General features: G+C 35.9%; 1 protein-coding gene across 3 annotated transcripts in view; it reads left to right on the top strand.

Moving 5' to 3' along the window:
- The window catches only part of LARS2 (leucyl-tRNA synthetase 2, mitochondrial), an 88,567-nt gene that overhangs the window by 34,383 nt on the left and 35,375 nt on the right, over nt 1-18,809 (top strand). For all 3 annotated transcript variants that reach the window (XM_037384956.1, XM_037384958.1, XM_037384957.1), the window contains 5 exons: nt 7,091-7,198; nt 8,697-8,856; nt 12,045-12,149; nt 14,913-15,028; nt 16,092-16,375. In XM_037384956.1, coding sequence (XP_037240853.1) covers nt 7,091-7,198; nt 8,697-8,856; nt 12,045-12,149; nt 14,913-15,028; nt 16,092-16,375 — 773 coding nt within the window. The remainder of the gene's footprint in view (nt 1-7,090; nt 7,199-8,696; nt 8,857-12,044; nt 12,150-14,912; nt 15,029-16,091; nt 16,376-18,809) is intronic.

Genomic DNA, 18,809 nt, shown 5'->3' with positions numbered 1-18,809 from the left:
TCATCCATTTATCATTTTATGTTTTCTCCTGTATCTCATAACCTTAATGAAAATAAATACCAGTAAGGGTAATCTTCATCTGCAATGCTTAAATTACTAGTCAAATAGCAGCAAGGAGTTATGTGATCAGTAACAGGCTGCGACGGCATCTCATGTGTTACAGGAGTCAGTGTTTCATTCCTACACATGCTATTCTTTAAATTCTCTTGTGTCCAGAGGAATCATCTTCTGTGGATTTGTTTTGATTTCTTTATTGTTGGTGCACCAGCTTGTAGTCCTTTCTTGAAATAAAAATGCAAGTAAACAAAGCAGTGTTGGCTCACATGGCAATTTACCGTTGGCAATGAATTTTTTTTCAAAGTGAAAAAATACTGACAGTACATTAAACACTTAGCAGAAAGCATTTGATTATGTAAAGTAATAAAGTAATTGTGACCCATTTTTTAAACTGTGGAGTACATATAAAATGGTCTAGCAGCTTTTATGGATTTTTAAAGAACATTTTAATTGTAATTTTTCTTTTGACAGATTTCTTGGATCAAAGTCTAATGCCTTAACTGATGGCATTATTATTCAAATTGTTATCTGTGCATTTAAGATATTTAAGCTAAAACATTTAGTTGCTATGGTTACTCAGCTAAATCTGTAGGCAGATTCATTGGAAAAATTTATCTGTATATGTTAGTATTTTCTGTGTATATCTGTAAATTCCTGTTACGCTTTTTTATGCAGTCAACTGAATCTTCAAATCAGAATCCTTAAGGTTAATCTTTGCATAGTCCCCATTCTTCCTAAATGAATTTTACTTGATACTTTTTCATATTTTACTTTTCAAAAATCAATTAAATAACTGGAGAATAATCTATTTTTTTAACAAAATAAAATAGAAGCAACTTTTGAAACTTCAGGTTTTGCTTTAAATCATCACCCTTTTCTGCACAGCAATAAGATATTGTATGTATGTTTAATTTAAATACTGGGAAATGTGACAGAGCCTACAGAATTCTGCCACTCTAATTTGCAGATGCCATACAGATAAGTAGTACTCTCTCTTAGTTGGGGCCAGGGATGTGTGTGTGTGTACAGGCATTTAGGGACAAATCCTTCTCACATTCCATGGAGTGCAGGAACTTAGATGTTTAGCATGGTGCTGACTCTGTGAAGGGAAAACAAGCGATCTACCAGTTCATCTCCAGGTTTTCTCTGGGTTTGTGCTGCATCTGACAGCTCTTTTGTCTGGTTTGAATAGATTTGGAATTATTTAACATAATTGTGCTTTGCTTGATTTTTTATTTTCTACTTTATTTCTGAGGTATTAAGCAGAACGATAATGAAAGAGAATGAAACTGAAGTGCTGCATTTTAGAACGCTGAGAGTCTTGACGGTACTTTGGATTTCATAGTGTGAGGTAACGCCTCATCATTGAGGGAGAATTGAAATGCTGGCTCTTTAGTTCTTCATGCTTTATGTGTGATTTTTTCACTTCCTACACTTAGGGTCTAGCTCGTAGTTGTCTTCTTCCAACAGAACGGGCCTGATAAACCTCACTTCTAAACTCTTCCTCTTGAGTCAGGCTGAGAGCTCATTCCTGGACAGGGACCAAGAGCACTGTCTCCACAGCTTGCTTAGCACTTCATTAATAAAAAAATGACGCCTGTTTTGTTAGCTTGGCAAGACAGGATTGTTTGTGAACATCCAGACCAGGCTGATCTTTTCCCCTTAGTTAAAATGCAGCATCTCATTTAGCGCTACAGCAATATAAATTTAAGTTCCTGTTGGTATAAGATTGATCAAAACAGTGAATGCTTGGTACTACTAAAAATGGTAACAAATGTTTTAAAGAGCTTTTATATTTATGGAATCGATTACATATTTATCCCAAAGATATGCTTAATTGTATTGCAAAGGGAGTATCTTCTTTTTGGTTATTGCTACAGTGAGAACAGCTTTGGAGGGCAAAACTGCAGAAGAACACTGGCTTTACTTTTGCTTTTGAGGAATCATTTCTTTGCCTCAGTTCTACAAAATCAAAACAGAGGTGTTCGTTGACCATAAATTATAGGGCAAGGAAAGGGGAAAACTGCTGACAGTTCAGACATTTACCAGAGAGAATTTGAAGTATACACAGTGTTACTGCTCCTTTTTAATGTATGTTTTCAGTATGCTTCACACATGGGAAAGAAGAGTCAGGAATGACCTACTATAGTACAGGCAGAAACTACTGAAGGTAGGAAAACCCCAACAAAACAAGAAAAGATTAAATACCAGCAGAAGCTCTACTGCATAATCACAGCTGGAACTCTGCAGTAGAGTGCAGAATAAAACAGTGGGCAGCCTAACTTTATTTTCCTATACTTTAGTTAATATATTAAGTTGTATTAAATGATTTCATTTAATCTTTAGTTTATATTTGGTTACTCTTTTGGGAGCTTGATCAATTAAAGTGAAGAATTTCATTTTAATCCAAAGAGATCTTAAATATTTCTTTGGCTCTTCCTCAGAAGCAAAGCTTTTCAATTTTATTTTAACTTAGAAGACAATTTTATTTTGCTAATGAATGCTTTTGAAAGGAAACCTTTTGCTGTCCTTTCTGTTTTAGTCTTCTTGTTACATTGCAGATTTGTCAAACTTCATTAAAATGCCTTCACTGAAAAAAAGAGTAAACTTTTGGCTTTAATAGCTTATTTTTAGATTTTTCACTTTATTTCATTTACTATCATGGAGGAGTTGAAATATGCTTACTAATATGAAATTAGTGGCAGTCATTGATCATGCTAAAAATTTTAGTTCCCAAAATCAGAGACTGAATTTTTCAGGTGCTCAGCAGAATCCTCCCTCTTTGAACTACAAGCAGGGGGACTTTTGGAGTCAAGATACTCTTGGGAAATTATAAAGCACTTCCATTTTTTGATTTTATGGACCTTTGTTGTCCGAAGATTATTAAACTGAAGTTCTGTTTCTCTATGAATCTTCAACAGACTAAACATCTCAGGGTGTGAGACTAGTTTTCCACTTTCAAATGCTTTACTGCTAGTTTCAGACTTGGTCAACGTTGTTTGTGATGAATTTTCAGCAAACTCATCTCGATTTTGTGACTCTCTGATCATCTGAGCTGGTTGACTTTCATCCTCTAGCAATGCCGGAATTTTGTAGGTGTTCTGAAAGAGTAAAGCGGTTCTGTGAAACATTAGTTTATCCTGAATTTTCAGCTTCTCCAGCACTTGAGTCAAACTTTCCTAAAAGTGTAAGAGCCTTGAAGTTATTCTCATTCCTGAACATAGCTTTGATTTCTTTATCATTTTCCTGAGTCCATCTATCTTTAGATCTGGAAGACTGCCAAAATGTATTTATGCTTTACCTTGACTTGTGTTTAATTAAGATGGGAGTAATTTCTCCTGTAATTAGACATTTGCATTTGAAGTTTTCTTGTCTCTTCTGGAGCCATGAAAAATGAAAGTAGAAAGACTCTACTACCTAATGTTTCCAAGTTTCTCACTCTTAAGTCATCATCAGAAACTTGAAAATAGAGTTTATTTCATAAGCTCATCACTCTCTGCTTAATGGATTATAATGCTGCTGCTGTTCTTTGTCCCTTGCAGAATCCAAGGATTTGCTTTTTTTAATTTGCCTGTTTGCTGAGAAACTTCTTGATTGCCTTTTCTGTGTTACCTACTTAACAAACCTGTGGAACAGATGCCTAGGAGTTATGTACATGCCTTTGAGGGTTAGGATTTTTGTTTAAGGAATCGTATCAGTAATTGTAAAATAATAATTGGAGCAGAAATCATGGGACTGCTTTAATGATTCAGAAGATATTTTACCAAACATGGCAGTGATTTTTAAAAGGAACATGGAAGCAAAATTCAGGGAGTTAATATTTAACTTTCAAAACACCGGCTTATAATAATCAGGATTTTCTATGCTAGTGTGGGTCAGGTTCAATTCAAGTTTTGTATACTCAAACATGCTGTGTGTGATCATTTTAAAAAATTAATAACAGTTTTAACATATATTTATAGATCTATGTTTTTGCAGGTTATAGTGCAATTGGATTTGAAAATGAAAAAAATTTGAAAGGATTTTCTTTAAGCAATTTTTAAAAACCTAATTTGCACGAATGAATTTGGAATGTACAAATTTATTTATGCATGTAGGAATTAATGTTTTGCCACTTTCCTGTTAGTGAGTATCCTAGGTTAATTTACCATCCAGAAACAATAATTAACATGCTAGCAGTATACATACTGTGTATTTTATGCCTCTGCAACACTATGTAAAATGTTTGTTTTACATCTTGTTCATTTTCTACTCCGCTTGCTATTGGTAGCCTTGAATTCCTGAAATTCAAGAAACTGAAGTAGTGTTGAGTACAAAGATCAGAGAATCATAATTCCATATTGAAATTTTTTTAAGTTTTTTTTGGTTTGGTTTTTTTTAAATCATATTATACTACTGTTCATGTGCCTATTAAGATGCAAAGGGGGTGTGTTTGCAAGCTGCTAGGCTATGTCACCATGCAGAAGAAGTTTTGTTATATTCATTCAGGTGAAGCTGAGTTGGCTTCTCCTGTTTAGCTGCATGAAGCAATTGCTTTATCAAGAAAACTGGGCTAACTCAAACTGTGGCCTATAGCTTCTAATAAGGCCAACTAGCAACAGTTAAAATCATTATCACACTGGTATTAAGGCTCTTGATGTAATTAATCTTGCAGTGAAATAACATCTAGAAAGTTTTGCTGTCAAGCAATTACAGACTGTACAGTTTCAGTAGACCAATTGCACATTTAGCTGCTTCTGCCAGCAAAACTTAATGTAGATTAGGATGGATATCCAAGCAGTAGAATTTATTAAAATATGCTAATGTGTCCAGCCAGTTCTGTGGGTATTGGCACAATTTCATTCTTTTTAAAATACATAAAATTCTTACAAAGAATGTATCCAATTATTATGTATATATCTCTGTATATCTGTTTATATCTCCAGTGATTCGTAATTCTTCGGTAGGTTTATATATACATGGATCATTCATGGCAGATAAAGCTCAGTAGACTCTGGAACACTAAAATTAATGAGAATGATGAGAGTTTGGAATTCTCTGTGATATAATATACTTGCAATTGTGAGCTAAAACTGATAAAAGTTACAGTATGATTAAAAACCTTCCAAAACCTTACCATTCTTTTATTTATAAATCATCAGAAAATGAATTTAATAATAATCCCAAGTGGTGGTGTGATACTATGATTTATGAAGGCCATGCCCTTTGTTGTATTTTGAATGATAGGTATACAACAGAGCAGTAACCAAAAAGTAATTAGTGTCTTTTATGCATCTCAGTTTGAAAATATTTAAGAATGTAGTTAAAGCACAACAGTTGAAAAATAATGACTTGTATATTCACTAATTATCTAACTAACCCACTGTTTAATTTGAGCAGCACATAGTAGCTACTGTCCATCCTAGCAAGCTGTTAGCAATCGATGAGATAATAAAGAGCTTGCACACTTGACTTTGCTGAAGGAAAAATTATTCAGTGTGTTGCCTTATTCTTACATTTTAGCTGTAATTGTTCAGCACATCCACCATCTGTCCAAGTGACTCATACCTCTGGCTGTACTTCTGCCAAAGTAAAGATTTTGGACAGTCACGGAGTATTTGTAACAAAAATGTGAAAAATGACATGAGCTTTGAGTTATGCATCCCTTTGCACATCTCCTTTACTTTTTTATTGATTTTGTTTATTAAAAACATATTATTCAAATTATTTAGGCAGGTATTAGTTGACTTGGGATAGACTGTTATGCTTCCAAGCCACACATCAGAAAGCACATAAATATATGGATATATCTCTTGCTGAATATAAATGTACATAGAAGTTGCAGGTTGGCTGTTGGACATTATGACTAATGAAGGAGCCAACAATTTCTTCTCTGCTGCATGATACAGAATCATGGAATCATAGAATCATTTAGGTTTGGAAAAGACCCTTAAGATCATTGAGTCCAACTGTTAATCCAGCACTGCCAAGTCCACCACTAAACCATGTCCCTAAGCACCACATCTGCAGGTCTTTCAAATACCTCCAGGGATGGTGACTCAAGCACCTCCCTGGGCAGCCTGTTCCAGTGCTTGACAACCCTTTTGGTGAAGAAATTTTTCCTAATATCCAATCTAAACCTCCCCTGGCACAACTTGAGGCTGTTTCCCCTTGTCCTATTGCTTGCTAATTGGGAGAAGAGACCAACACTTACCTCGCTACAACCTCCCTTCAGGTGGTTGCAGAGAGCAGTAAGGCCCCCCCGAGCCTCCTTTTCTCCAGGCTAAACAACCCAAGTCCCTTCAGCTGCTCCTTATAGGACTTTTTCTCCAGATCCTTCACCAGTTTGCTGTTGGTTGCTTATAACAATTATGTTAGTTTTATATTATTATGTATATTTTGAATTTAGTATGTATCCTTATTATTATGATTTAGATTGTTGGCTTTTTTACAGGATGGTATCACCTAAAGATCCCACTCAATTTTACAGCCTGTTGTGCTTGGTAAAATATCAACATGAAATACAAAAAAATGATAGGCAGCTGGAAACTGTATTTTGTCATTTTAAGTCAGAGCCTGAAAATTTTAGGACATGTAAATGTCTTTTGTCTGACTGCCATCTCCAGGCTATTGTCTAGAACAACTAATCCAAATGTAGGCTTCATACCTGCAAGCACATCTCATATGTATCTGTAGCCTTGTTCAGCTCATTAGGACATTAGAAAAGATACACTTTTCACAAGTTACATCCATTGGGAATATTTTCTGTGTTTGTTTTCATTTAAGGGTTTTGTTCTGTGTTTAAGGTTTAGTTCATTCAAAAGGAAGGTCTCTTAGTAACAACAGGGTCTCTGTTGGAGACAGCATACCTCTGGCTTGTGCTCTGTTGATTCTGGTCTTGGAGAGGTGAATCTGAGGCAGCAGCAGAATAAAAACCTCTTCCTGTGTTTTTACCAAAACCTTATAATTTTGCTGTTAGTTATAATTAAACCCATAGTCTTAATTTGTATGCTCACAAAGCTGAATGTCCTGATTCTTTCTTTTGCTGCATCAGGCTATGTTTGATGCTTTGTCCGATCTCCCCGAGTGGTATGGTATAAAAGAAATGCAAGCAAATTGGATAGGTGACTGCACTGGATGCTCTCTCGACTTCTTGCTAAAGGTAAGTCAGAAATTTCAATGCTTCTCTCTTGGTTGGGCTAACAGCAATGCCTGAAATGTGTAATGGGAATGGATTTTCAGATCTAAAAATCCTGAAACCTGCTAAAAGAGATTATTATATATTCATGCCCAGACCAACGCAGATTCCTGAAGAAGCTACTTGTGGGCTGAAGAGATGCTCTCCGGTATCCTCCTTAGGAAAGGGTTTGGTGTTCAAGTGCAACATTGGATGCAAATTGGCTGTGTGTATTTATGCCAAAATACATGCCAGCTAATAAGCATTCCTGAAAGCCAGGACATTTAGGGGAGCAGTGCCAAGAGCAGTATCAAGTGGTACTGCACAAGTCAGCTGGGATCTAGCTGGGCTTTCACTCCTCTCTGCACAGCACCTTCTCTGTCAGACCCTAGCTGACCTCAGGCAAGCGACTTTATTTATATTTGTCCATTATTTAATTTACTACATATAATAATTAAAATAATGAAAAACACACATTTAGGTAGTGATGGACCTGTAGAGAATTCCAGAAATAAAGGAGAGGAAGGGAAAAGAAACCTTAAGAAAATTATGATTATCTACAGAAGGACTTCAGATTTTCCCATTTTTCTCAAGAGATTCAAAAGGCTTCTCAAATACAATAGTGGCAGAAGAGATTTTCAGAGACCCTGATGGAATTTCAGCCCTTGTGCCTCAAAGCTTTATTGTGCTCATCTACTCTGGTCTAACATTTTAAAATGGCTTCTTATTTTAAAAGATTGAATTTTTTGGAACTTCCAATTGAAGCTTAAACTTTCTTAATGCCTCTAAATTGCACACTGCTTGAAGGTGCATTTTTGTGTTTAAGTTGTTTTTATCAGTTTCTGAAAATGTATGTCAATACCTCTTGTAGAAAAATCTCCTTCTAAGACCCCGGTGTGCTCCACAGTTAATTGATCTAAAATACAAAGCCTGCTGATAGTGCCAGGTGGTAATTCTTAAGCAATCCTCTATTACTATTTTATGTCCAGTTGTTTTAATGTTGTGCCACCTTTAATATTTTATTCCTATGCATAAGTTGCAGTATTGACTTCATCAGAGAATTGTGGTAGAATGCCTCATAGCTGACATGATCTTAAATTCTTTCGATCTCAGAGGTAACATCACGTCTGTTTCTTGAAAACAAGGCATGCATAGTAAAAGTGAATAGAAGGATTTCAGGTTACTTAACCAAGGATTGAATCTAGCTCAGTAGCACAGTGTAATATTACATGATTTTATAATTTATTTTTAATAGATGTATTTGGATAAACTGAAGCAAGACTATAAAGCAACTTTCTCAAGGTCTTAAAAGTAAATTTTGTTGAGGTTTCATTCTGGAAACTCCCTATAGTGGGAATGCATCTGGCTTGGTATTGACAACTGCACACTTCTACAGGGTGATGTAGGTTTGTTAGTTGCATAAAAAGCAACAGGAGTCTAAAACTGCTGCACTTCCAATGGGATTTTTTCTGCTTTGTTTCAGGTTAATGGTAAAGTAACAGGAGAGAAGCTAGCAGCTTACACCTATACACCTGAAGCCATTTATGGAGCCTCCCATTTATATATCTTACCAGCTCACAGACTGCTACATGGGAATAGCAGCCTTAAGGAAGTCTTTCAGAGGGAATTCATCCCAGGGAAAGGTGGTATTTTTCCGATACTGCATTTTATTGTAGAATAGTAACAATTTTAGAGAATGATATTCAGAGAATATGTGTCAAGCTGAGCAGGAGCTGTTCCTGTTGAGAGGGGACAGGTCTTTTGATTCTTGGTATATGTCAAACAGTATCACATCAGCCTGTCCTGGCTTTAGATGTGGTGAGAGCAGCTATGTTAGAATTCTTCCTTTTATAGTGCCTGTAACACTTCATAGTATATAAAAGCAATGGAAGAGATTGTTTCCTTGTGTACCAGAAATGAATAGTCCAACTCTGACTATGTCAGCCCATTGGAAAATCTTATGGCTCTACAGTAATTTGTTGTTAGCACAAGGACAGCAGTACCAGCTCTTGCACCAACCATGATCTGTTCCTGTCATAGGGAACATAAAGAGGGCAATAGATCGCTAATAGATAGTAAAGCGGATCATTGATAGCTAGCAAAATAATACTCTGCTGTGCAGATCCTTACTTTAGTGGAGTAAATTCAAGGTATCCCTATACTCTGTCATAACTTGTACAGAGAATACAGACAAATGGAAATTCTTCAGTTGGTGTTAACTGGTTTCTTGAAGGCTTCTACCACCAGTTCTGCCTGGTCTACTATTTTTCTGTTGTTGAAAAATCTGAAAATTACAAGACCAAATACAATGTATACAGAATATTATTTTTTTCCCACTTCAGGCTGGTGTTCAGTGTTTGGTTTTTTCCTCACTGGTAAAGCTGAGGTTTCATTGTCTATGTAACATCTGATATCAGCAGCAATGAAGCAGGAATCTTGTGGGAAATTCTGGTGTTTGCACAGAACCTGCTTTATTTTTGAGTGCTTCATTTCTATAACCTTAAAAAAGTTTTCTTGCTAGCAGAAAAAAATGGAGCCTGAATGTGTATAGTTCTTATAGTTCGGCCAAATCAAAGCACTAACCACAGAAGTGCACATCCATGTACCTGCCTGTATCTTTGTTGGATCTGGTGCTTTAAGCCAAACCACAGAAGTGCAAAATTTGTTTATAATAAGGATAACAGTATTTTTTTTTTAATTGTTTTTACATAGAAATACCTGGAAAGGCTATTTTTGTGTTTTTTAACAGTAAACTTGACATTTTGGTTAAGCTAAATTAAACTCTCATTCAGAATAATAACAGCCATAAGTCATTGAGAAAGAGGCACAATTCGAGAATTGTAACTCTGCTATTGTTGTGTACTCCTGCTATTTGTAAATATACTTATATGCATTCTTTTGTTGAACTTGGCTGGTATTTCTTACTATTCCTTGAGCATTTCAGAGGAACAAACTGGTATTTTCCAAAGAAGAGAATGTAAATGAGAAGAATTTCTACATGGACTTTCAGATTCACATTTCAGCCATGGTACATATGAAGAGCCAACAATGGCATTTGAATAAAAAGAAATTTTGAATGGTCTTGAATAGGCCATACATTAACCAAGATTTCTTAAATAATCCACCAGTAATATTAAAATTTTAATTCAATTAATTGTAATTGTTTTCAATGGAGATAGACTTGTAACTCCCTTTCTTCACTGTGTTCTCATTTAACTAATGAGGAGGATATATTTTCATGGTTTATAGGAAAGAAAAAAGCCAACTTTTATGGCGAGGTATCTTACAGTTCTGATACCTTTACTCTTGGAGTACAGCTCTGTATTTTAGGCTATTGTTATTTAAATAGAGACGAGCAACCAGTTTTGAAGCATTCAGTTTTGTAGCCTAGATAAATTTATGTTCATTTAGTGTCTGGTAAGTATTCTAGTTTTGACAGCATGAGGTGTCTGAGATAAAGATATGACCCTTATGTTGTTCGTTATCTCATTATAATGCTATGCATACATTCTTTTGCATTTGTAACTGTAATACCATCTCTTTATGGCTATCATAATAATGATGTTGAGCCAGTGAGCTCAAGAAAGAATGTCTTCATAAACTGGAGTTACTATTTTGGGTTCCAGCATAAAATCAAAATTATTGCTGGGTGAAAGAGAGAAGTTATTTTTAAAAGCAGACTGTCCTACCCACTCAGCTTCCTGTTCATGAGGCTTTTTGGTTAGTTGCTTTTAAAAAGCGAAATGATTGCTTTTGTACTTTTTTTTAAAACATGAGGAAACCTATGTACAGTGGCTTGAATGGGAGGAATTTTTTCTAGAATATGGATATCTCAGACACCTGAAATTTGAAAAAGTAATAATCAGAAATAAATAAATATATAATTTGTGTTAAGAAGAGTGATGAGATACAGTAGCCCTGTTCTCTAAAATGCTCTTACTTTATTTCAAGCAGATTTTGTGTTGCAATACAAACCTAAGACTTTCCACAGACAGTGGACCTGCAATACAAACCTAAGACTTAGCTATGAAGATAGGAGAAGGGAAGCTCTTAGCTATTTTAATTATTTTAATTATCATCAACTTAAAGGCACTGAAAAAGTTAGAAACCAGTCCAGAATGAGATCTGGGGTTTGAATCCTCAAAGCTGGGAGTATTCAGATTTGATTTTCTTGTTGCTGAGCCACCCAAGCTACACATTGTCAATCAATTTCAGTTTATCACAGTTCTCACCCTTGATTCTCTCTCCTTCTCTCTCCCCTTCCCTGTGGACATTGGATTCCTCATCTCTAATATGAATGTGAATAGTCTGTTTGGAAATCAATAAGGATTTTTAGTTTCGTTTGTTTCAACACTGGTCAATATTTCTCATGCTTTGTAGTTCTTCTGTAAGCAAGCAAATCAAAAGTATAGGAAGTGTGCTCCCCTTCAGTTTCTTCTGAATAGCTGGATTATTATTTTTTTTTTGCATAATTTTGTAATAGTGTACACTAGTATATAATTCAGGGCTTACTAGAGCAAATTCATACAACTTTGCAGCAGGCTTGCATTTGGTCAAGTACTCAATTTTTTTATTATAATCCAAATTTTACTCTGTTTTTATTCAGGTGTTTGTTATAAGAATCATGAAAATCTATCAGTCTGACTTAATGAAGATTTTGATATGTCTGAGCTTTTTAGAAATGTGATTAGGCTTTTCATTGTCTTTCTTTTTTAAACAAAATTTTAATTTCATGTGTGCTTAAGATAAACTGAGTTCTAATAGTAATTAATGTTCTTAGCATATCTTCAGTCATATTTTACTTACCATGATCGTTAACACCTGTTTTCAGACTCACTGACTTCAGTGACAGCTGTGAATTTGCTGACCAGTCAGGAGATTCCTGTAGTCATCTCAGCAAAAACCAATTTTGAGAATTTTCTTGATACTAAAATAGGTATGTGACTTTTAATGCGTAAGTGGAATAATAGTTCTCAGTTGCTGTGTTGGAGCGATGAGATATACTGTTGCAGTAAATCTTTGAACACAGTGGCTTTCTTCTAGACTTTGGAACTCTGTTCTTCATTAGTGAAGGAAGGGAGAAGTAGCTATGTAGAATCTGTCTGGGGTAAGAGATTTACAGGCTGATAAATTTTAATGGAAATATTATAAAATTAGTCTAATGGGCTAAATTTGAGGATCTGCATATCTTAAGAAGGTTGATTACCTACAGTGCATGTGTATTTGGCTGTCTCTCACCATCCTTAACAGAACTGTACAATTGTTTGACATAAATATTGTGCCCAGCTACCCAGACTTACGGCTTTTTTTGTGTCATGTGTTTACATAGATTATATGTATCCTTCCAGAGAAATGTTTCAGACAGTAAATGTACAAAACTTCCAAGCTTGACTTTTATGTGGCAATATTTGCATTGAGGTCAGTGAAATAATTCAGAATAGGTAACAATTCTGTTCAGGTAGCCTTGGACATTTACCTTGGATCCTTCATCTCTAAAGGAAGTGTTCCCACAATTTAAGGCACCTAATTTAGGACTGAGGATCCATAAATGGATGGGGAAGGGCGTTGCTAGAGGATGCTCTGAATCACCTGGGGTGTCTTTCAGAGTTGTGCTGTGAAGCAGCCCGTCTTGCTCCTTTCTGGCACAGGGAGCCTAGCCCCTCTGCTTGGGTAGCTAAGTATGATGTGACTGTCCTTCTAAGTAAAACTGGAAATTGTACTAACTTTTAAAAATGGTGTCCATTTTAATCTGCACCCTCCGAGCTTTTTGTTTACTCCTGTGTTTTGCTATGGTCTCATCTCAGCTGCACTGAGCACGCAGTGTTCTGTGCCAGTCCTAATAGGAAACAGTTATCTCTTCCTCCCCCTTTCCACTCCCTTCCTTATCCCTTAACTCCCTTTTGTTGCCTCCTGGTTGTTGACACATCTTTCCTGCCCTGAAGCTGCTACCTTCTTCTCTGTACCACTGCCAATACCAGCTGCTCCTGCACAACAACTGGGATGAATAAAACCAGCTGATGGTACAAAGACATCTTGGGTGACCCTCACAAGGCTGGTGGAAGTTACCCACTTGGCTGTATACCTTACTTATAACATGCCTGCGTCTTATATTTTAGAGATGAATCTGTTTTTAAGAACCAGAACCTTTCCTTGTGTACAAGAAGCCAAATAATTTGAGATACCTAATCTTATTTTTCATTAAAAACTTCCAGCTTGTTCACTGGCATGTACCTTGGCCTTATGTCTGTTGGAAACAGCCCAGTTTTTCCCAGGGAGTTCTGGATGCCAGCTGTTGAGCTTTGCAAATGTACATTAATAGTATCATCTTTTCCAAAGAAGGAAGACCAAAAAGCGGGACCCACTTTTTTCCGTGTGTAGAGCATATTGTGAAGCCACCTGTTGCAGGCTGCAGGGCTCTTTGACAAATTAAGATACATATATTATTCTATAATAGGGCCTTGAAATGACAAGAGCGTACATCTGCTGGAAAGATAAAATAGTGATTCCGTATTTTGCTAGTTAAAGGGTTATTTTTCACAGGAGAGTTTTGCTTGGTTTTCTTTAGTTATCTGCTACCAAACTTCCATATACTGGCAGAGCTAATGTATAGCAGGCATTTCATTGTCTGGACAAAGATGATCATTAAACTGCTTTTGAATTAAGTCATTTGTATGTTAATAATTCTAATGTGCTCAGCAGTATTTTAAGAGATTTTGTCTGTAATTTTCATCAACTTAATGTTGTCATTGGCTTGTCAGAATAAATTTCTTTGGCTTTTAAAGATGACAGCAATTGTGCAAGATGGTTCAAAATATTAAATAAATTATCACTGAAAGGAAAAAAAATATGCAGAAAGATGTATCTGTCTGTGGGAATAATAAATCTGTTAGTATCTCAGTGTTATTTCAGAATACATGTGATAATAAAGTTAAGAAATTTCTTAACTCACCCTGAAAGGTAGTCCTCCAAAGTAGAACGAAGACGGACAACTGTTGCAAATAATAAGATGTAATGGGAAAGATAGCACCAGGGGCCTCAAGTACTGTGACTTCTATAGCTGATTGGAACAGCAGTAGGAAGTGCTTTCAGTAGTTATAATTATGAATAGAGAATTGATGTTATTAGATTTTTTTTCCTGAGTTTATAAACAAAGCATATTTTTCATAAGAAGTTAAAGGGATAGTAATGTTAGAGACTGTTGTGTTGTGGTACATTTTAATAAACTGTGAAATTAGAAAGAGATTAAACTTAATATTGAAACAAGAGGATTATTTCGGCTGCTTGATTAGTATTTGTTTCTCCTATTTGCAGATAGCATTAAAATTTGTATTATGTAAATATATTACATTTAGAAAATATAACTGTATTGAAAATATTATTATCCAAATTTTGTAGCTTTATTTTTAGGCTGTTTCGGAACCATCAAATTTTCAGCCTTTTCTGAGGTAAGACATTGATGAATATTTGGATTACAGAGAAACTGAGAAAATGTGTTTGTAATTATTGCTGCTTAAATTTTGCTGCTTAAAGAACATGAAAAGATTTTTATTGTTCTTAGATTTTTAAACTCCTTTGGGGAAACCTAAGTCATTATAATGAGAGTGTCATAGAAATAAAATGTTTTATCCTCAAACTGACAATTGATACCCTTGTTAGTCAATCCCAGAACTGTTGGGGTTTTTTTTTTCTCCCCTCCTAGGAATTCCTAGTACTAGTGCAGAAGATGCTGCAGTAGCTAAGAATTTGGGCATTTCTTTCACTGAAGTCATTGAGACATTGCCAAATGGTTTGGAGAAAGTCATTAATTCTGCAGAGGTGAGTGTACAAGTATGGAGTTATTTCCAACTTATAATAACAGTGCAAACTAAATCTGTTTTCTCAAGAGTGACAAATACTTCGTATGATTAAAGGGATTTTCCATATTAAAAAAAAAAAAATCAAGCCAGGCTTATGCTACCAGATTTCTAGGAATAATTTAATGCTGAAATCTGTTGGCTCTTCTCTAGCAATAAAATTACTTTTTTTTTCTTTGGTCCTTGAGAGGAAGATACAATATTGGTCTGAGTTTTATAATGGAAACTGAATAGTTAAATCCATGTTAAAAGTTGATTCTTATTTCATAATCTCAGTAGATTTTTAAGCTAAATATTAACACATCAGTCCTTCTTCCACATAGTCATTGAAGTGTGGTGTAAGCCTTTATGGTAACATACCCACCTAACAGGACATAGAAATGTTATCTTTAAATAAGATATATGTGGTGTTCTAGCTTTTGAAAAAATGCATTTAATAGCGTACACAAAGCTCTTGTTCTGTTACATGACGGGTAGGGCCTAAATGGTTAAGATGTATAGAATCGTAGAACCATAGAAAGGTTTGGGTTGGAAGAGATGTTAAAGTTCATCTAGTTCCAACCCCTGTGCCATGGGCAGAGACACCTTCCACTAGCCCAGGTTGCTCAAAGCCCCATCCAGCCTGGCCTTGAACACTGCCAGGATGGGGCATCCACAGCTGCTCTGGGCAACCTGTGCCAGTGCCTCACCATCCTTATGGTATGTGAAAGTAACAATAGAAAAACCTAAAATGAACACAGGAGAAAAGCTGGTTTTACCATTTGCATTTCCTCAGTCTCTTCCTCATTTTGGTCATATTCTGGAAGTTTCAGTGAACAGCAGTTGATTAAAATATTAGCAGTAAGTGCAAATATCTGCCAATAAAGGCTGAAGGAGTCTACAAGACAATCAAGAACATTTTCCTTTGAGCAAGAGGCTTTAATTGAGTAGCTGGTATGTGAATGTTCTTGCATTTTCACTAACAGCAAATATAAATTTTTCTTTCTTTTCCTGCTGCTGCTCTTTTTTTTTTTTTTTTTAATCAGATCACAGGCATGACTCGGCAGGAGGCTTTAAAAGCTATTACCCAGCAGGCCAAAAATAAAAGAGTAGGTGGAGACCTAACAAGTGACAAATTAAGAGACTGGTTAATATCTCGACAGCGATACTGGGGAACACCTATTCCTGTCATTCACTGCCAGACATGTGGCACTGTCCCCGTACCTTATGAGGACTTACCTGTGGTGTTGCCCAGTGTAACCACCTTCACAGGAAAGGGAGCCTCACCTTTAGAAACAGCTCCAGAGTGGCTGAACTGTCCCTGTCCAAGGTAAGCCAATGCTGCATTTACTGCAGAATGGGAGAGACCGCTTTGTACCTGCTTGTTTCTTGTGCTCTTACTGTCAGTGTTGAAAACTGACACTCTGAGACAGGATACTGCTCCAGAATGATGCTTAGTCTGACCCAGCACGGGGGTTTGGTTTTTTCTTATATCCTCTTCAAAACTTCTTTTTTGCAACACAGACACCTACTGCTATTTCTTCATAAACAAGCTGAAGCAAACCTCACTGTTTCTAAGTTGGAGGAAAGAAAAAAGGGAAAACAGAATTATTTTCTCCCTGCCCCCCATTTCTTAGCCGTACTTCTTACTTCATTTTCTACAATAACTTTCATTATCTTTCCCCAGCAGAGTTCATATAAAGTTTATAATGATTATTGAATTACACCTTTTTGCTAAGGAAACTACCATTATGTTCATTTTCTTAGCAATAGTCCAACAATAAAATATTTCCTCAGCTATGTAATTTGTTATCATGAAGAATGACATTCACTGTACATTACAGATGACAGCATGTAATTCAGATTGAAGGAGATAGTAAGTATATGCATCTTGTCATTGCAGTAATCTTTGTTGTTTCTAGTCCAGCTGTTTAAGAAATAAACCAGCCCAAATTGAGCAGAGAGAGATATGTCGTGAAAATCAGTTGTCTGATTTTGAAGGATGCTTAGATACTCTGTATGCTGGAGTTTGCATGCAGGTTTTACAGAACGAACTGGTAGAACATGAGGTGTCCCAGAGAAGTTTTTCATCAGCACTGCAATGCAATGCAGGTGCTAACAGATTGAGCGAATGAGCAGTACGTTACCAGGTTGCCAGGCAGGGGAACCAGACATATAAATGGTGTTACGGCTGTCATTGGTAATGCAGCAGTTTCATAACATCTAACTTTATTTTAACATTTGAAGGGTAGAAAATCAGCATGGTTTTAATCTCTAATTAGATAGCTTACACAGAGTAGTTTTGTGGTTCTCCAGGAACATGTCTTTTGACCTTTGTTGATAATATATTTTATGTAAAACACATATTTACTTCCATGTTTCTGCATACAAAATTTCTTCTCAGATACTCCTATTTAAATTACATATAGTAGTGTATTTTAAAGTGTGACTCTTACAGGGAAGCCTTCCTAAACAAGATCCACAGGTTTAGTAAAATCCCCAGAAATGCCATGGTCTACAATCCCAAATTTCAATGGGCAAATTTTCATGATGTGACTGAAAGTCACTGCGTGCACCCTTGGCTTCCTCTGAACTTCTATTCGAAACTGATATTGTTGTTTACCAGGCAACAATGTACTTTTGATGTATAACAATTCTTTCTGGATAGTTATTGTAACTGCCCTACTTCAAATCCTTAATCAAGGACATTTATTTAGTCAGAAATAAAGGTGTACAGGACTAGTTTCTTAGCCTAAAACATGGTAGTTTGCTGAAATTGACTTTTTTTTTAATTCTCACCTTTATTTGTTTCTTAATGCTCACCTGCTTGACAGCTGTCTTCAGTATTGCTCATTCATATGCCTTCTACAGTTTCAAATCCCTTGAGCTATTACTTTTGTGTCTGCAGAGTCTTCCTTGGTTTTCCTTGCTTTGAGAAGTTGCATCATCCCTTCCTTTAGTCCTTCTCTCCAGTAACAGGTTTTTTTTTTTTCCATTGGTTGCATTTACTATCTAGAACTAATAAGGAAAGCAAGATGGAAAGATACAAAAGTCCGTGAGTATTTGAGTGACATTAGTGTTAGCAATCATAAATGGGAGGAGATGCCCAAGTTGTTTGTTGTTACACAAGTCCAGGTAATTGTGATAATTGTCTGAAGATCATCTAATGAGATGAAAGTATTGTGCCTGTAATCACAGTATTGATATAAACTGTATAAATTTTGAAAGATGCCCATGCTGTCTCTGTGTTAGCGAGCCATGTCCATTGAGAGTACAGGCAACATCAGAGGCATGATGCACATACAGTTATGGTTCAACGACTGTAAAGTGTTCTTGCTTTTGAGTGAAAAGCCATTCTGTTTCAATGTAATGCAATAGTATTTTGCATTGGCCAAGTCTCTGCTTTATGTATACAATTTAATGAAATGGTTATTCTATATTAAAAAACAATTAGAAGTAGTATTTCTTTACTACATTATTCCTATTGAAAGAAAAACTTTCTGGTAGAGAAGGGACTGGGGCAGAGACAGTGAAGGAAAATGTTAACGTGGTGGTACTCTCATCAGCTTGCCTTGGCAAGCCAAGATGAAGTGTCAGGCCGACAGGCAGACACATGTGGCAGCTCAGTCATCAAGCCTGATCAGAGACTGAACACGCAGTTGGAAAACATAAAACAGCCAGTCTCTATTTGTTATGTATATTGATTACACATATATGTACCTTTAAATTTACATACGGTTATAAATTGCATACATTTGTTACAT

Source organism: Falco rusticolus, chromosome 4, assembly GCF_015220075.1.
Source record: "Falco rusticolus isolate bFalRus1 chromosome 4, bFalRus1.pri, whole genome shotgun sequence".
Lineage (NCBI taxonomy): Eukaryota > Metazoa > Chordata > Aves > Falconiformes > Falconidae > Falco > Falco rusticolus.
Note: the sequence above shows the minus strand (reverse complement) of the source record. Positions and strands in the feature narration are given on the sequence as shown.